Source organism: Crocuta crocuta, unplaced genomic scaffold (genome assembly GCF_008692635.1).
Source record: "Crocuta crocuta isolate KB4526 unplaced genomic scaffold, BGI_CrCroc_1.0 scaffold345, whole genome shotgun sequence".
Lineage (NCBI taxonomy): Eukaryota > Metazoa > Chordata > Mammalia > Carnivora > Hyaenidae > Crocuta > Crocuta crocuta.
Window position 1 is genome coordinate 3321177 of NW_027527574.1, and position 18711 is coordinate 3339887.

The window sequence follows — 18711 nt, forward strand, 5'->3', positions numbered from 1 at the left end:
AACCACCTCAACTTTGACTTTTCCCCCTAATTGGTTAAAATTTATTTGAAGTGTAATGGTTTCTTTAAAAAGTAGTTAATACTGGATAAAGTAAATGCTGAATCAATCCTAGCAAATATGGTAAACAGATTCTGTCATTAAGAAGCCCTTATGTTGACACGAAGTAGGTTTGTTTCCTGAGTAAAGGAACACAGAAGTGATACATGTGTAAGTCGTGCTTCTGTATTACTTTGTCTTTCTGTTAATTTTTCAGAGTTATAAGTTTTAAAAGCAATATGGGCCATGGAGGCACCAATTTTCTTATATTCTAAGAGGAAGCTGCTTTATTCACTTTGCTTTAAGCTTATAAAAATAGGGGAGTTGAAGTTTCAAATGCTTGGCATAAGGATTTAGGTATTCCCGATTCTCATCTACCACTTTCTCTATAGTTTCTATAGTATCAGAGGGTAATGGCAGTGAAGATGCTTAGTTAATTTACCTGTAACTTGTGTATTTTTTTTTTTTAAATATTTTTNATATTTTTTTGATGTAAGACATATGTTCTCACATTTGACTTGTTTTTTCTTTCTTGGTTTATAAAACAGTGGTGAATCTTAGGTATAGGTCTAGAGTTCTCATCAGCAAAGTCTTGGTAAGAGGGAGCCAAAGAAAGCCTATGTTCCTGTCTTCATTCAAAAGTGTCTCTTGCTGGTTATGGCTCAAAATCTGAGACTGAACCAGAGTTTTTTTTTTTTTTTTTTTTTTTTAAAAAAATTTTTTTTTTTAANAGAATTATTCGTTTTAAACTAGAAGTGAAAAGATTATTATTTTCCAAAAATTCAATTACAAATGCTATTTAATTTTTTCTGTCAAACTGAGTTGTTCCACTCCAAATCTTTGCTTTTAGTGAAAAGCTGAGTGTTGGAAAATAGGAAGGGACATTAGGGAAGCTGCAAGGTAAACAGATGGAATGTCGGTTTCAACTCAAAGTTCACAACTTACAAAGAATTTATTTATGCAATACAGACCTTTTCTCAAATATTTTTCACAGAATTCCACACAGCAATCTACTAGAAAAGTAGAATTATACAACACCAAAATAACATGTTTCTCGGTACAAATTACTACTCAAAGGAAGGTGAAGATGTTCAGTAACAAATAGGTGAAATGGGTGTTGCTTAATACAGCACCTGGAAGCCTCTGCTCTCAGACTGGGGTGGGCAAGGGGAGCCCCACTGACGGCTCTGCCTCAGTGCGTGGGCACAGTCAAATCTCAGGGGTGAGCTTTGGTACTTGCGTTTACTTCAGAAGGAAAACAAAAGCTGTGAGCCCACGGGCATTCCCATCCTGTCAGTTGGTGTGCTAGGAGGACAACGTATCAGGGAAAGCATTGTAAAAAACCAAAAAACAAAACAAAAAACCAACAAACTACATTGTAAATACTTCACACTTGATAGAACATGAGATCCTTTATGTTAAACACACAATAAAATAGCCTTCCCCAAACCATAGTTTTTCTAGGTCTAAAGCATGCTTGAAGAATAATATTGGTAGAAATAATTCATTGAGATGTTTTAAATTACATTTAACATAATTTAAACATTACTATGTAAATCCCAGAAATTTCAGTGCTGAAGAAGCACAATTGCTTGGAAAAATACAGGACCCAAAGTACAGCATAAAATGCCCTATACCCATTTCCCTATTGTTAAAATCATGTATTTCTCAAGATTACAGGTAAAGGGGAAGTGTTTTTTTCATAATATAGCTAGAGTAAGTGGGTTTACTTGCTCCACTCGATATGTTTCCATAATTGGTGAAAATAGACTTCTCATTATGACTAAAAATATAGATTTTTTAAACTACAGAACCCAGCAGCCAATTTTCTGCTTTGCTATTCCCCCCAAAAAAGTCAAGCAAAGTCTACAAAAATAGCAATTAACTTTAAAAAATATTTTGCTTCTTCGAGCAAATTTAAGTTACATTCAGATGTGATAGCTACTTCCAAGAGAAAGATTCTGCAGATTCCTTCTCCAGCCTCGGCCAGAGGCAGATGCGCAGCTGTCACTGTCAGTAGCGGGTTTGGTATTCGTGATGCCACCGGTTAAAGTCGTTGTAAAACAGAACGATGCTTCCTGACGCCATGCCAGAAATGATGCACCTGGGAGAAGGAGGGAGGGGCGTTACAAACCTATTTTTTCCCTAGGGATCTATTCCTAAAGAGAACCGCCCTCCCCAAACCGACAAGGTAAATAAGAGAAGATGGCAGTGAAACCTAACAAACAATTTGTGACAACTAAGGTATGTTTTTTGATGATCAAAATAACAAGTGACTAAAACCTGAAGAGACTTGATGATTTCTAATGGGGAGCTGGCTTCAGGTGAGCCCTAGTGTTTATTTTTACATAGATAACATAGAAGCATAATTGACACACAACGATACATTAGTTTCAGATGTACAACATCGTGATTCTATAACTGTATGTTCTGCTGTGTTCACAAGTGGAGCTACCATCTGTCCCCATAGGATGCTACAGGTCCATGGGCTCTATTCCTGTGCTGTACTGTACCTTTCCCCTCTCTTTCATATGAGGTATCAGAAGCAAAAGAAACTCAAAAGTAACTGCTGGTGAAGGAAGCAGCACAGTTAAGTGATGGAGAGCTCTCTGATGGGTACAGAGTCCGTGAAGAGTAAGAAAGCAGTGTGTTGACTGTAATTTGGGCCAGGCCATGCTCTGCAGAAGGTTTGGGTAGGGACTTAATCCTCTGAAGACCGTGAACTCACTGGGATGATCACCAAGGACAGGAGCTGCTGCTGCTTGCTCCCCATCCCTGAGAAGGTGATACAGGGAGAACATGGAGAGCACTGTTTATTTACTTGTAATTTTTGAGAGAGAGAAAGGGAACGTGAGCAGGGGAGGGGCGGGGGNTGCACTGACAGAGGGCTTGACCTCCCGAACCAGGAGATCATGACCTGAGTTGACGCTGGATGGTAACTCACTGTGCCACCCAGGCACCCCACTAAGATGAACAGTTTAGAGGGAGCCTATTATCTTAGATCTTCCTCTGAATAGTCTAGTTAGAACCAGTCCTTAGAAGTCATTTTCAATATCCTTCCTACTGTCTCATATCTAAATTAGGAATTAAAATATGCCACTGCCAAAATATCAAACACAATAGAAGGCAGTAATGAGAGAATGAAAGACAAAAAATGCTCTAAGACATACAGAAAATAGTAAAATGCAGAAGTCTTATCAGTAATTAGTTATAAAGGCACTGAATTCTCTAATCAAAAGAGACTGGCAGAATGGATAAAAAAGAAACATGATCAAACTATATCCTGTCTACAAGAGACTCACTTTACACAAAAAGGCTGCAAAGTGACAGGATGGAAGCTATTGCACGCATAAAGTAACAAGAGCAGGAGTGGCTATACTAACAAACATCAGACAAAATAGGCTATTAATATCTGCTATGAGACAAAGAAGTACACTATCTCAGTTAAAAGGTCAGTTTGTCAAAAGATACAGCAATTGCAGGCATACCTTGGAGACACTGGGTTGGTTCTAGACCACTGCAATAAAGTGAGTCAAATGAATTTTGGTTTCCCAGTGCATGTAAAAGTTTACACTGTAGTCTTATTTTTGACAGAGAGAGAGAGAGTATGAGCAGGGGAGGGGCAGAATGAGAGGGAGACACACAATCCAAAACAGGCTCCAGACTCGGAGCTGTCAACAGAGCCCGATGTGGGGCTCAAACTCACTAACCGTGAGATCATGACCTGAGCTGAAGCGACTTCAGATGCTTCTACGCTGTAGTCTATTAAGTGTACAACAGCATGTCTAAAAAAGTGGTGTATATAAATTACAAATAGTGCTAAAAATTGCTAACCATTATCTGAGCTTTCTGTAAGTTGTAATCACAGATTACCATAACAAATGGAAGGAGAATGTTCAAAATGTAACAAAAACATGAACTGGGTAAATGCTGTTGGAAAAATGGCAGTGATGGCCTGCTTGACACCAGTTTGCCACAAAACTTCAATTTGTAAAAACAGGATCTGTAAAGCACAATAAAATGAAGTCTGCCTGTACAAACTTAAATGCACCAAATATCTGAGCCCCCAAGAGATACGGAGCCAAAATGGAATGAACCGAAAGGAAACCTGAGCAGTTCTACAACAATAGCTGGAGACTTCAATACCCTGCTGTCAATAATGGGTACAATGACCAGAAAGAAGAGAACCTAAAGAACGCTGAAATCCAAGGGGACCTGGGGTTCCTGGCCAGCTCAGTCAGTAGACTGACTTTTGGTCTCGGGGGTCATGAGTTTGTGCCCTACGTTGGGTGTAGAGGTAACTTAAATTCTAAGGGGGGGGAACCCACCAAGTGGATTTAACACATATATCACTCACCCAACAACAGCAGAATAGATATTTTTCTCAAGTGTGCATGGAACATTCTCCAGATAAACCATGTTAGGCCACAAAACTAGTCTTAATATAAAAATCATACAAGGCATCTTTTCTGATCACAATATAACTGAAGTAGAAATCAGTTAACAGAAGGAAAACTGGAAAATTCACACAGAAATTAACCAATTTAAAGAAGAAATCTTAACAGAAATTAGAAAATACTGAGACAAATGAAAACAACAAACCAAAACTTCAATGCGAAGAAGGAAATTTATAGCTGTAGATACATTAAAAAAGAGGATCTCTTTATCAGTAACCTAATTCTACACCTTGAGGAACAAGAAAAAGAGCAAACTAAACCCAAAGCTAATGGAAGGAGATTATAAAGATTATGAAAAACAAAACTGACAAACTTTGAGCTAAACTGACTAAGGAAAAAAGAGGACTCACATTACTAAAATCATAGATATATTACTACCAATATTACAGAAGTAGTAGTATAAGAGAATACTAAGGACAAGACAATTATATGCCAACAAACTGAATGGAGATGGAAAAAAAATTAAGATTTTAAGTAATCTGTATATACAGTGTGGGGCCCAAGCTCACAACCCTGAGATCAAGAGTTGCAGCCAGGTGCCCCTGAAATGGAAACAAAAAAATTAAAAACACACACTATAACAAAATTGAATCATGAAAAAAAATAGAAAGCCTGAATAGACTTATAACTACTAAGGACACTAAATTGGTAGTCTCCCAAAAGCCTCCCAAAAGAAAAGCCCTGGACTAGATAGCTTCAATGGTGAATTCTATCAAATATTTGACTCTTCTAAGTAACTGGAGAGAACACCTCCTGAGTTATTCAATGAGGCCAGCATTACCCTGACATGAAAGTCAGAGAAAGACACTACAAGAAACAGAAATTACAGACCAATATCCCTTATGAATACTGACACAGAAATCTTCAATAGATGCTAGCAAACCTAATTCAGCCACACATTTAAAGGATTAGATACCATGACCAAAATGGATTTATTCTTGGAATGCAAGGATGGTTCACAGAAAAATTAATGTAATCTACCACATTAATAGAATTAACAAAAATTACATAACCACCTCAACTGACGCACAAGAGGCATTTGACAAAATTCAACATCCTTTTATGATAACTAGGAATAGAAGGAAAGGACATAAACATAATAATGAAAACCTCACAACTAACAACATACTCCATGGTCAGAGACTCAAAACTTGTCTTTTATGATCAGAAACAAGGCACAGATAACCACTTCTACCAGTTCAGTATGGTACTAGAAGTACCAGCCAGACCAATTAGGCAAGGCAAAGAAATGAAAAGCATCTAAATTGGAAAGGAAAAAGTAAAATTATTTCTATTACAGATGACATGGTCATATTTAGGAAATCCTAAGGATTCCACAAAAAAAGAGTCAGTTAATGAATGCAACAAAGTTGCAAGGTATAAAATCAACACAAAAATTAGTTGCATTTCTGTACATGAACAATGAAAAAAATCCGAAAAGGAAATTAAGCACAATTCTACCTACAATAGCAAAAGTGCATAAAATATTCAAGAATAATTTAATGCAGGAGACAAAAGAATAAACTTAAAGACATCTGTGATCATGGATTGGAAGATTTAATATTGTTAAAGTGATAATACTAGCCTAAGCAATCAAGAGAGTCAACTCAATCCTATCAGCCCCTCCCTTTTTTTTTTTTTTTTTTTTTTTTTTTTTTTACAAAAATAGACAAACCCATCTTAAAATTTCACAGTGGATTCTCAAGGAACCTCAAATAGCCAAAAAATATTCTTGGAAAAAAAAAGCAAAATCAGATGTTTTATATTTCATGATTTCAAAACTTCCCACAGAGCAATAGTAACCAAAACAGTCTGGTACTGGCATATAGACAAACAGAATAAAGAACCCACAAATAAACTCTGATACGTATGGTCAAATGATTTTTAACAAGGTGTCAAGTCTATCCAGTGGGGGAAAGGACAGTCTTTTCAGCAAACAGTTTTGGGAAAACTGATACCCACACGCAAAATAATGAAACTGGGTCCTTCTCTACTATGATATAGACCTTAATTCAAATTGGATCAAATGCTAAACAAACATAAACGTTAAAACTCAGAGGAAAAGCTTCATGATATTGGATTTTGCAATGATTACTTGGATGTTGGTAAAGCATTTGCAACAACAGAAAAAAAAAAACTTCAAAATTAAACACTTGTACATCAGAGGACATTATTAAGAATGCAGAGTCAACACCACTAGTCATTAGGGAAATGCAAATCAAAACCACAATAAGAGACTACTTCACACCCATTAGGATGGATATTATTAATCCACAACCAAAATATAACCTGTGTTGGTGAAGATGTGGAAAAACAAACCCTTGTGTGTGGCTGGTAGGAATATAAAATGGTGCAGCCACTTGGAGAAAAGTTTGACAGTGCCTCAAAAAGTTAAACACAGAACTACTATGTGACTCAACCAATCCACTCCTGGTATCTACTCCAAATAAGGGAAAACAGGGATCTGAACAGATATTTGTATGTGAATGTTCACTGCATCATTATTCACAATAGCCAAAAGGTGACAACACCAAAAATGTCAGCAGATGAATGGATAAACAAAGTGGCATATACTATTCAGCCTTAAAAAGGAATGAAGTTCTAATACTTGCTACAACAGGACAAATACTGTATGATTCCACTTATACAGAATACCTAGAAGAAGTAAATTCACAGACACGCTGGAATTGAGGTGAGCTGGAGCTCTGGGAGGGAAAATGGGAAGTTAGTGTTTAAAGGGTACTGAGCTTCTGTTTGGGATGATGAAAAACTTGTGGAAATGGGCAGTGGCCATAGTTGTACAACAGTGTGGCATTAAGAATGTACTTAATGACACTAAATTGAACACAAAAAAATGATATGTTACCACTATAAAAAATCAGAAGCATTTTGAAATGAGTGTAGAAGAAATAAGACGCCAATGATTACGTTCCCCAAATTTACCACTTAGAAGGTTTTAGGAAATAAGGTAAATCTCTCCATAAAATCCTCACGGACAGACATAGAGACATTTTGTATTATACATGTTTATATTTTTTAAGTTTTAAAGAAAAAATAAGAAACATAAAAAGCTTGGGGTGCCTGAGTGGCTCAGTCAGTTAAGCATCCAACTTTGGCTCAAGCCACGATCTCATGGTTCATGGGTTAGAACCCTGCATCAGACTCTGTGCTGACAGCTCAGAGCCTGGAGCCTGTTTCAGATTCTGTGTCTCCCTCTCTCTTTGCCTCTCCCCTACTCGCACTTTGTCTCTCTCTCTCAAAAATAAACATTAAAAAAATTAAATATAAAAAGCCTTATGGCAACATAATTACAGCCTTTGTTACTTAAATCCTGTCTACTGCTGGAGAATTAAGCTTTTGTCTAAGAGTGGCAATGCCATCAATAAGAAAAATCACAGTTTTTAAAAAGTATCTTGGGAACCCCAATATTTACTGGCTTTTTTGATTACAAAGGTTCCCACACAACCCAAGGTGAACCCTGTAACCCAGTCTGTTCATCAGCCCATTTAAATAAATTTCCTCCGGTCTTTAATATCACCATCAGTAGACCATGTGATTTCAGTGTTACCTCTGGTCGTAAGACAGGGCCATAGCCCGGATTCCAGCATCACAGCCCGGATAGGTGAAGAGGCGCTTGAGGTCAGACACCTGCCAGACCATGACCACACCGTTGTCTCCTCCTGTGAGCAGGTACTGCCCATCTCGGCTCAGCTGGATGGCCTAAGAGACATAGCAAATTCAGTGGAGATGTGGTCCTAGGAGAACTCCTGCTCCCTTCCCCTCTTTAAGCCCTACACCGCGAAGCCACTGCAATGGCAGGGAGAGACTGTATTTGTTCCTTAGGAGTTTTTAGGAAATCATGAGTTACAGAAAACTTCTGCCATTTTTCAAAAGCCAAATGGACAAAGTTAGGCAATGTTTGAGGTTTTGTTTTTGTGTTTTTAATTTTTGATTTTTAAAGAGGAGGTGGCAAACCCCTCTAGTTCTGTGAATACGATTTAGATTGTGTACGCGGTGGACTGGAGCCAGCGCTCTTAACATGAGGAGCCTCCCGGCACCTCTCCAGTGGCACTGTGGACGTGCTAATAGGCCTAATAATGCTAATTTTGTACCCAAACTGGGCAAACAGTGCTGGCTGGCCTCATATCGCCAATAAAACACTGCTGCCTTTGGGGTTACGGCCCCATGGTAGAAGACCAACGGGTTCACTGGGCCTGCTGGATTTAGACCCCAGGTTAGGGAGACAACTTGGTAGAGAACTACAGCTTCCAGGGTGATTAAACCCCCGGTGAAGCATTTTCTTCTTGCCTCAGGATGGACTGCTTCCTGCCAGGACTGAACAGGAAGTACAGACATGGAATTTGCTCTTCGATCCTGTAAACTGGGCCAAATTTATTTGTAAATTTGTATTTATATAAGTAAATTTATATAAGTAAAACAAATCCTACTTGTTTTTATATGATCTACATTTTTAATGGTTGAAGAAAAATCAAAGTATTTCATGATGTGAGAATTAATATGAATTCCAAATTTCAGTACCCATAAATAAGGGTTACTGGAACATAACCACACCCGTTTACTTTCACATATGACTAACAGAATATAGAGCCTGAAAAGCCGAAAATATTTTTTACTTATCCCTTTACAGAAAAAGTGTAAACATCTGTAATCCTGTGTCCACGTGGATAGTGAAATGGGAATACAGATGGTGCAGGCAAGCCAGAAAGTAAAAAATCTAACTTCTGAAAAATCTATCTACACTGTCCTGCACTCAGTTTTAGTATAGTTGCCTTAAGTCTTTAATCGATCCTTTGACAAAACTTTTAAAAAATCATAGAAAAGGGCCGTTGCATTGACATTCAATTCACATTTACGTAAATGCCAACTTTTATTGATCTCTTAAATGTAGCTTCCCAAGAATACAAAAATACATCTAAGGAATAAAAACCCATGTGTAGAAGAGAGTCACATGTAAGAAGTATTCTCTACATCTTAATACAAATAGTAACACTGTTCAGTATAAGTAAAAATCAATATCCTTTCCCCCCATTCACTTCACAAATGGTGATCTCTAGGGGGTATCTGGGAGCTGCAGTAAAGACTAGGACAAACAATTATTTGCTGCACTTATAAAATTCAGCTGATGAAAAGCCATTAACCTTATGGTTGTGGTTCACTTGAGTTTTATACTTGAGGCTTTTGGCTGGATAAGTGCTATATTAAAACATAAATTAAAACTACTAATCTTTAACTCTTTGTACTAGTAAAGAATCTCTAATCCTAGTCTATCTGGAATTTAAAGTCTGGATTTTTAGGATTATACATTTATCAGCATCCAAACATTTTAATAAGCCCAGGGCCTGCCTGCCAACGTGAAAAAGCATTTTTTTGGGCCTTTCTCGTGAGGAACCTGTCAAGTTCCCCTGGAGGCAAGAGCCAGGGTAACATTCACTGAATGGCACCGTCTTCTACCCAAGGCAGCACTCGCATAGTTCTTCACTCTAACACGCCTCCCTCAGTACCCAGGCTGGGTTGAGACTGGCAAGACTGAGAGGGCCCCGGAGACATGCTAATGTCCTCTGCAATCCAGAGTGCCTTGGACAAGGCCACAGCTGCACGGGTTTCTATGGCCAGAGTGGTCTGCCGGCCACGATCACATCCTAAAACACAGCTTCCGCCAAAAAAGAAAATAGATGAGTTCCTGTGGGTGCAATGGTGGCGATCCTTTGTTGAGGGTAAAATAACCTTGCTGTTCTGTACAGGCTGCCCACTTCATTTAAGTTACTCATTAAGACATCTAAACACCGCCTGGTTGATGTGCTATGATATGTTAACCAAACGCCACTGAACAATCTGGCATCTAAATAAAAACAGGTGGGGAGCCTTGATTAGCACAGAGGTTCCCCAGGCTGCCTGCCTGCAGGGTTCTCAGTATTTCAAAGAAATTTAATTTCTGGTCTGAGCTGATGACTAATTTGTTTCCATGGTCTCCTTTCCTTACACAGGCTCAGACTGCTGGGCCTGCAGGATGGAGCTGGAGATTTTTGCTCTGTGAGGTCTCCTATTCTTCCTCTCTCACTCCCTCCATCCCTCCCCAAGGCAGTTAGCTGTGAAAGTGTCAGTCTCTGGAGCCATGGGCAGGTAGTGCTCATTTTAGGCCAGCTTGTTTTAATCACACAGTTGCCACTTGCAAGTTAGTATGATAAAGTGCAGGAGTGCTGGGAAAAAGGCAACGGATTGTTTAAGCCTAAAATCCAATGGGAAATATTACAGGGAGAAAAAAACAACAATGGCTACAGGGCAGAGAGGAAAAGCATGTGTGTATGAACAGTCTGCAGAAAGCCTCCTTACTACTGCCTCCAGGAACTTCCCAGAGCCTTTCGTACTAACTGAAATGCCACAGATATTGTTTTAGCCAGCAAGGGATTTCAAATTATTTTACAGATTTATTAGTGTAGCTGACAGTATAATCGTAACTCAAAGTGACAGATTATCAACATTATTATTGTAAAGAAAAGAGGAAAGGAAAATCCTCTGATGTGTACTTGGTTTAAATGAAGTATTATGGGAAAGTAGGGAAAAATAAAAGCCGAGCAGGAGTGCATGTTTTTGTGGTAGAGGCAGTCAAAATACAAGGAAGAAAACTCACAGAGAAAAGAAGACATTGACCCAATTAAGAATTCAGTGCTATGATAGAGAAGCGGTAAGTGCCCTTCACTTCGTCTGTGTAATCTGTAGTTAGGGTTGTTGTTTCTTAATACTTTCTTACCCCAAGATCTGTTTACTTGAGAAGGGGCTGATCAGACTAGATCTGGGAAACTGGGAGAATTTATGTCGTCTAAGCTGTCCCCCGGATCAGGAGGAGCAACGAATAAAATGTCCAGAGCTAGTCTAAAGCCACACTCAGAGGCAGAGGCCTCTGTGACCCTCTTTGCACTCCCAACATGTCCGGGGTTCCCTCACTGTACAAGTTCACATGTACCTCCAACCTCATCCTGGAAAATGATAGGAATACCACAGCTTCACTTTATTTTAACCTGCACCAGCAGGTTGGGAGTGAGAAAAGGACCTTGAAAAAACAGCCTCCCTAAAGAGCAGTCCTCATTGTTTCCAAGACTTTTGGAGTCCCGTCCTGAAGATGAAGTTAGACTCCAGAAGGTCCACTAGCATTACCCGTCCTTGTACATCCGAAGCGAAAAAATATCTACCTAATTCACATCATAATTGGAAGCCCAACTCCCGCAACTTGGCAAATGCTGGTCTTGTTATTTACGAAGAAGTCAAGTCTGAAACGAGATACTAATCCTGAACAGTCATAACCCCCTAGCACTCTCACCAGCAGCATATCCAGGTGTGAAGAGGGGCCACTTTTAGGTGTGGTCTACTGTTCCACGGCGGCTTTGATACGCAAAAAACAACCATGTGCAGTTAACTTTCTTAGATTAAAAAAAGCTGAACCAGCCCCCTGAAAACTACCCAGGTTGGCCTCACAGAACTTTAAGAAAACCCTCTGCTGAAGGCTCACCCCTTGGGCCTCACTGAGGGCGCTCATGCACAGAGCTCTCTGAGCGATGCGGTCGGCACAGCAGGATACGCTATGGTCTGTGAGATACATAAGCCTCGTCCACGGGCTACCTGGTGATTTTCTCTGGGCATGGAAAGAGGCCCTCAGTGACTAAACAGGTCTCTCTAGTGAACCCTGTCCCTCCTCACCTACCACACTTGGAGGTCAAAATCAAGAATGGTGAAAAGTCTGTAGCATACTCACCCTTATGTTATCATCTGTTTCCATAGTGGCCTGGAGTTTCCCATTCACGCTGAATGTACAGAAGCAGCCATTTTCATAGAATATGACACAATGGCCCTCTCTCGAAGCCTGAATGAGTTTTGGTTTCAGGCAGTTTTCAGGACCCTCCAAAGTCCTTAACAAGTCTCCATTCATGGAATGTATGAGACATGGTCCTTCTGAGAAAAAAAAGAGAAACAACTGGCAAAATTTTCTTAAGGATGACAAATGTGAAAATGAATCCTGAGCACAAACAGGATCAAAAGGTTGCTGTAGCAAGCCTTTAAAAATTATTTATCTTACATATGTTATTTTGCAAAATGTCCTCTGCATGCTGGCTACACCTCACCTCCTATTTGGGAGAGGAGAAAGCCAAGTCGTATGTTTTCAAGTTCACTTTTCCTCAAGAGGCAGGAAGTTATTTTATGAAATTATTTATGCCAAGAGATGATAAAAACAAGAAGCATTCAGAAAGGAACAGGACAAATTTCAATTCCTAGAGGAGCTTCTGGGAAGGCTGGGCCACAATTAAACACAGGCTGCCATCAAGCTCACTGTGACACAGTTTCTATGCCTGTATATATATAACTGTATATGAAAAACTTTAATGTTTGATGAAAACCTTTTAAAAGCCATGGAACCACCACAAGTTTTCCTGTTGGTTGTTAGGCTCATTTTCCCCGGTTTCAGCTTGCATGGTCATGTTTATGGTCCTGCACTACCATGCAAAGCAAGGATAACCTTTAATACGACAGGCTCATTTTATATGTCTAATTTTGTTTGTTTGAAGATTTTTTTTTTTTTAAATATTTTTTTTTATTTATTTCTAGGAGAGANGACGCTTAACCGACTAAGCCACCCAGGCGCCCCATGAAGATTTTATTCTTAAGTAATCTCTATACCAAATGTGGGGTTCAAATTCACAACCCCAAGATCAAGAGTCACATCTTCTACTGACTGAGTCAGCTAGGTGCCCCTATTTGGATCACGTAATGTCTAAGAACTCGTTTGCTCAGGATATATGGAATTACTGGGTATAAGAAAGGAAAAATTCCACTAGGCATAGAATTCTTGCTATCATTATTTCATTGCTTTGACCAACTAAAGTTTTAAATAAAATCCTTTGAATATTTAATAAGTCTTGGTAGCTAGACTAAGTATTATAGTTTGAGATGCAGATAAGGTGAGTCAGATGCTCAATGCATCCCCATCAGATAACCTTCAAAGACATAAGATTATAGTACTTTTTTGTGTGTTCATACCTCAGCTTAGGTCCATATCCTCAGAGATGAATACACCTCAGAGATGGAATAAGCAATGAATTAGGAACAGCTTGGTTCCTGGTCAGATCTTGATTTGTTCCGTGTGCTCTCTAAAAGCTCACTTAATATCTGTGGCCTAAACATATGATGATGTTGCAAGGGCAGGCCTCTAGGCAGACCAACTTAAGTATCTTTCACTCCATTCTGAATGCCATCCTGGCTTCTGCCTAGTTCTAAGATTTGGAAGTTAAAACAGACTAGGTCAAGAGTTTCTATCCAGGTGTGAGATGAAACCCAGCCCAGAGTCAGAAGAATAAACAAAGATTTTCCTTGTTCCTGCCTCCCTCTTCAGAGAACTGCTGTGAAATACAATTTTCTGCAATGATGTCAATGTTCTGTATTTATGCTGTTCAACACAGTAGCCACTAGTCATGCATGAATAGTAAACACCTGAGAAGTGGCTAATACCACCAAGAAAATGAATTTTAAACTTTATGTAGTTAACTTATACATTTTAGTTAGTTTAAACAATCCTATGTGGCTATGGCTACTATTATGGGCAGTATAGCTCAGAAAAAAAAGTACCAAATCTATCCTTGGCAATTCGTTACTAGAAGACATCAGAAAACGCATACGATTTTATGAAGGTGCCACAGATTTACCTCTGGAACCACTTAACACGAGGCCTAGCTCAGCGCAGACAGCAGCACAAGTGATCTCGTAGTCGTGGCCTGTCAAAATCGCCCGGGGTGTGGTAGGCTCACCTTCAAGAACAAACAGATAAACAATAAATTAATTCAAGTTCACACAGGGGATTACCTCTCTCTACTCAGCTCCCTCTACTTAGGCATTCCTATAATACCTAAATCTTTAATTCACAGTTTAGAAATCTGTCCAAAAATTCTATTTTAGGACTAGATCCAAACTACATGCTACAGTATGAGGACCACAGTTGCCAAATTTCGAATCCTTACAGGATTATCTCAAACAACAGTGGCTGAAAACACAGGGTAAAATAAGACAAAAATCTGCACTGTAGAATGCCTCACTTTCCAAATACAAATATTAGCCCCTTGATTAGATGATTTGTAGATTGATGATTATAAAAGTAGAGACTCTGGCTTGCTGCACATTTCAAAGAAAGGTAGCCAGCCCCTGACTTCTGTGGGCCACCGAGATCCCTGTCATAAGAAAGACAGTCTGAACTAGGACCTGGTACCTCAAAGTAGTCCACCTCTTAAATGCTTATTTACTAATCTTACGTACTTTTCTGAAATATAAACCTCGCAGAGTGCATTTCTCTATGGTTCAAAGAACAGAGGGGGAATAAAGCAAACTCTCATATTCTACTGATTCTACATTCTACTGATAGTGACTGAAAATTCGGGGAGGAAAGTGAGGAAGGGATAGCAGAGAATCAGTATCCAGATAATAGAAGACGTTTGTAGACATTTTCACAAGTAGAAACAGTCATCCTTTTTCTAGTCCCAAACTGAAAAGAAAAAAACTAGTTGGTTAATAAGAAATCCACACCACAAATGGCCCCAGCTCAGATAAAGAGGACAGTAATGGGCTTGATTTGTGGCTTGATTCCTGCCAAACTGCAAGGATCAAATGAACTCCGTATTTAGCCTGAAGAACACTATTTTAAGACCACACTAGCCCTCTACTTTTATAGTATCTAAAGACAAACACAAAAGCCTTTATAAATGGAAGTAAGGGGCAGTGTCCTGTTAGGGTGCTTAGGTTTCCTTGATTTGGATTGGTTTTGCAGGAATATTGATAAACAATCTGGTGTAACCCAAAAGGGCACATGTGCCCAGAAGAAGGTCTCTAGCACCAGCTGTGGAATTCTGTGGAAAAGAACAACTTGCTACCCTATCAGGTAGGTCAGGGAAAATCCAGCAGAAACCTGCTGTCCTTGGAAAGGCAAATACTGGCTGTCAAAAAAATTAAACTAGCCTCCAAAGCAATGGATTTTATGATGCATCAGTGGCTTCTCTGAAATTTCATGCAAAACAAATGTCCCATTCTTCTTTTTTTCTGGGGGGGGGGGTGGGGGGTGGAGGGGTACTGTGGAGGGGAGAATGGAAAATAGCTTTTATTGAACGCACAGAGATCCAGACCAAAAACAGGGGAGGGTCTTTCCTATGAAGACAGGGGCCTAGATTCTGTGCTTCCTGCTCCACTTTCTGCTGGAGCCTGCAGTTACTTCATGTCTAGCCACTACAAAGAATTATTACAATGTATTTATTGTAGTATAAAATATATAGCTGTGTTCTCACAGAGTCCTTCATGGCTTTTGGTGACCATACATACTTCTGAATGAGATTTATGTAAAAGGCATCGTAGCAAACTTGGCACTACTTTGGCTGTGCCACATGTAGCCAGAGAGTATAAGTGGCCTACATGCTTAGTGACAAAGGGCGACTTCAAATGACGTATTAAAAGGCAAGGGGATAAGTGGAATGATGAGCTTGGTTTCTTTTGATTCAAAGTCGGTAAACTCTGAGGGAAAGCCACCTTAATTACAAAGTTCACTTGACGTTTTGCAAACCAGAAAGAATCTGTTAGAAGAGCAACTATTTTTTTTCCTTAAAAAGTACACAAATTTGGGGAATTATTTTAAGAAAAGCAGGAAATAATGTAAGTCAATCTAAACCACTTAACTTTCTGTTAGAGATAAGCTTTGGCATAAAATTAGAAATATGTTTTAAAAAGTTACCAATAATTAGCCCTGATTCATGGATTCCCCCTTTCCCAAGATGCTCTACATTCTACAAAAATACTGTTAAAGGTCTAACTTTGGAAATTAACATTTAGTTATATCTATTGGCAGCCTTTTAAAATAAAGGATTAAAATAATTAAGATCTAAGGAACGCATTTTCAATGCGATTGTTCCTTTTTTGTTTTCATATGCTACCATTTTATGGGGGAGGGGTGAGACTTGTGTTTTAACTGGAGTTATCTTGGAATTCCTCAGTGGGAAATCAAAGTTTGAAGGAAAACTGATGGCTGCTGAAAGCAATCTAAAGTGTAAGCCAAAGTAAACAAAGGACGGATGGATAATGGTGGACTCAGAAGACATTGTCACTTGAGCATGGCAATGCTTTTTGTTTTCTAGATCTAAGAATTTTTTCTCAGGGACATAGGAAGGAAGGAAAACTGCTGTCAACTGTATTTCTTTCTTTCATGTAAGAGTTGAAATACTGAGAATTTTCGAGGACTATAGAGTATAGGAAGCCTCATGATAACCCCATAAAGTGGGTTAGGATAAAATCATTCTTTTTTGTAAACTCGTAATGAAGATTTTTTTCGTAAGTATGCTTTACTTACAAAATGTGAATTTCCACACTATACCAATCCTTTCTCCCTCCACAAGTAGAAAGACACACACATACTGAATGATTTCCAAGTTGAAAACGATTTTTCTTTTCCTAGGGCCTGATCTCTAAATAAAGAACTGTTCAATGCTAGGACTTTGGCCTCAAGTTTGGCAAGATGTTCTCAGGAAGCAGGTTAGACAGTTCAGGAAATACAGAAAAACAAAAAAGAAAGGAAGAAAAAGAAGAAGAAAGAAAAGAATAGGAAAGGACAAGAAAAACAAATTAAAACCATAAGGGTAAACTTAGGACCATTGGGTTGTTCTCAGGTAACTGGTTTCACAAATATTCATCGGATTTCCAGTAAAAAAGATTGTGCTATTTAACTTCCCTCCTTTTTAAGAAATGTACATTAATAGCCTCTAAAAATCCACATACAAGAATATAAGGAGCTATCAAATCATCTTTAAAAAGGCTGCCTTCCAGTCTTGTTTAAAAACTGAACTGTATATTAGAGCTCTTTATTATCTGTTATGCAGATCTCATGTTCTTTAAATTTTCTAACCAAAAAAATCTGTTCACAGTAAATACTTGTAGGGTTTTTTAAGTTCCAATAAACCAAATGTTTTAAATATTAAAATTTCACCTCAGCAAACAGAATTATAGGATATGGGATTTAAATCCAACAGGTCCAAATGATTTAAGTTCAACAGATATTTTGAGGACCGCTAGAATAAAATTACTAAGAGCAAAGGGGGAAACCTGAGGCAGAACACAGGCTTAATATGTGGCTCAAAGAATCTACTTATTTCTCTGTAGTCACACTGTTATACATCATCCTGGATCACAGAGCCTAAGCAAGAACGTCTTATAGAAAGGAAAGGACAAACTGCTCCATATCTGTGTATATTTGTTTGGAAAGTCTAGAAACAAAATCTAGGAACCATGTAACTCAGTGTCATTGTAGCACTCACATACCAACCTTTTGCCAGCCCTGAGAGTTTAATACTTAGAAGGGAAAATCAGCTCAAATAAAATAATACTGGCCATATATTACTTTTTCAAAGGTCCCAAAGCTAATCACCATCTTTCACTGAGGTCTCTAAACCAAATAAAGAGCAGGAAAAAAAAAAAAAAGTTTTCTGAAAAATATCAGGTTAATTCTTTGATAAGGATTTGCAGTAGTTAATGGCTATAAAAAGTCTTTACTTTTGCTTTCTGAGATAGTAGGATCTACCAAAAGCTAGCTCATAAAGCAGAAGAGATTCCTTTAAGAACCTTTTAAAGTCTTACTGCTTGAAAAATCGTCATGGCTTTCCATAAAGCTGAGAGAAAAATTTATCTTGCTGCTAGTTTAAGGGGCTACACTTCAAACTCTTCTTAAAGAAAAATAAAAAGAGAAAGAGGATAGACTTCTTGGACTGCTTTGAAAAGCTTGAGCAATTACTTCAAAGGAAAGGGCGTCTTTGTCCGGAGAGCAGGTTTATGACTACTGATGCAAATCCTAACCAAAGGCTGAAAAGGATACTCAGTGCATCTTTATGGATGGCCTTAAAGGAAGATGAACAAGTCAAAGGAGATTAAAGACAGTCCAAATCCTGCCAAGAATACCAAGACACACCAGTTTTTACAGATGTGCTTTTCTCAGTACATATTACTGGAAATATCAGTACTAATTTACAGACACTATTCTAGCAACCCAACTTACATTTAAGCAGCACAAGATCTCCATTAGCATTTATACTGGACCTATGTTTTAAAATATTAGGTGACATGTTTTCCACCATTAGGCAGAACAACAAATGTTTTTGTTAAATGTGTGTATTTGGTGCCCTCATAACTAAGT

The 18711-nt window shown here is 38.6% G+C and overlaps 1 protein-coding gene across 6 annotated transcripts in view; it reads right to left on the minus strand.

The window, feature by feature from the left end:
• Positions 1–969: 969 nt before the first annotated feature.
• Positions 970–18711, minus strand: part of LRBA (LPS responsive beige-like anchor protein) — a 720310-nt gene continuing 702568 nt past the window's right edge. For 5 of the 6 annotated variants that reach the window (XM_077770789.1, XM_077770783.1, XM_077770775.1 and 2 more), the window contains 4 exons: positions 14204–14305; positions 12262–12458; positions 8062–8213; positions 970–2140 (listed from right to left, as the gene is read on the minus strand). In XM_077770789.1, the coding sequence (XP_077626915.1) occupies positions 2050–2140; positions 8062–8213; positions 12262–12458; positions 14204–14305 (542 nt within the window). In that variant the 3' untranslated portion in view covers positions 970–2049. The remainder of the gene's footprint in view (positions 2141–8061; positions 8214–12261; positions 12459–14203; positions 14306–18711) is intronic. The other variant, XM_077770766.1, reaches the window with a different exon arrangement.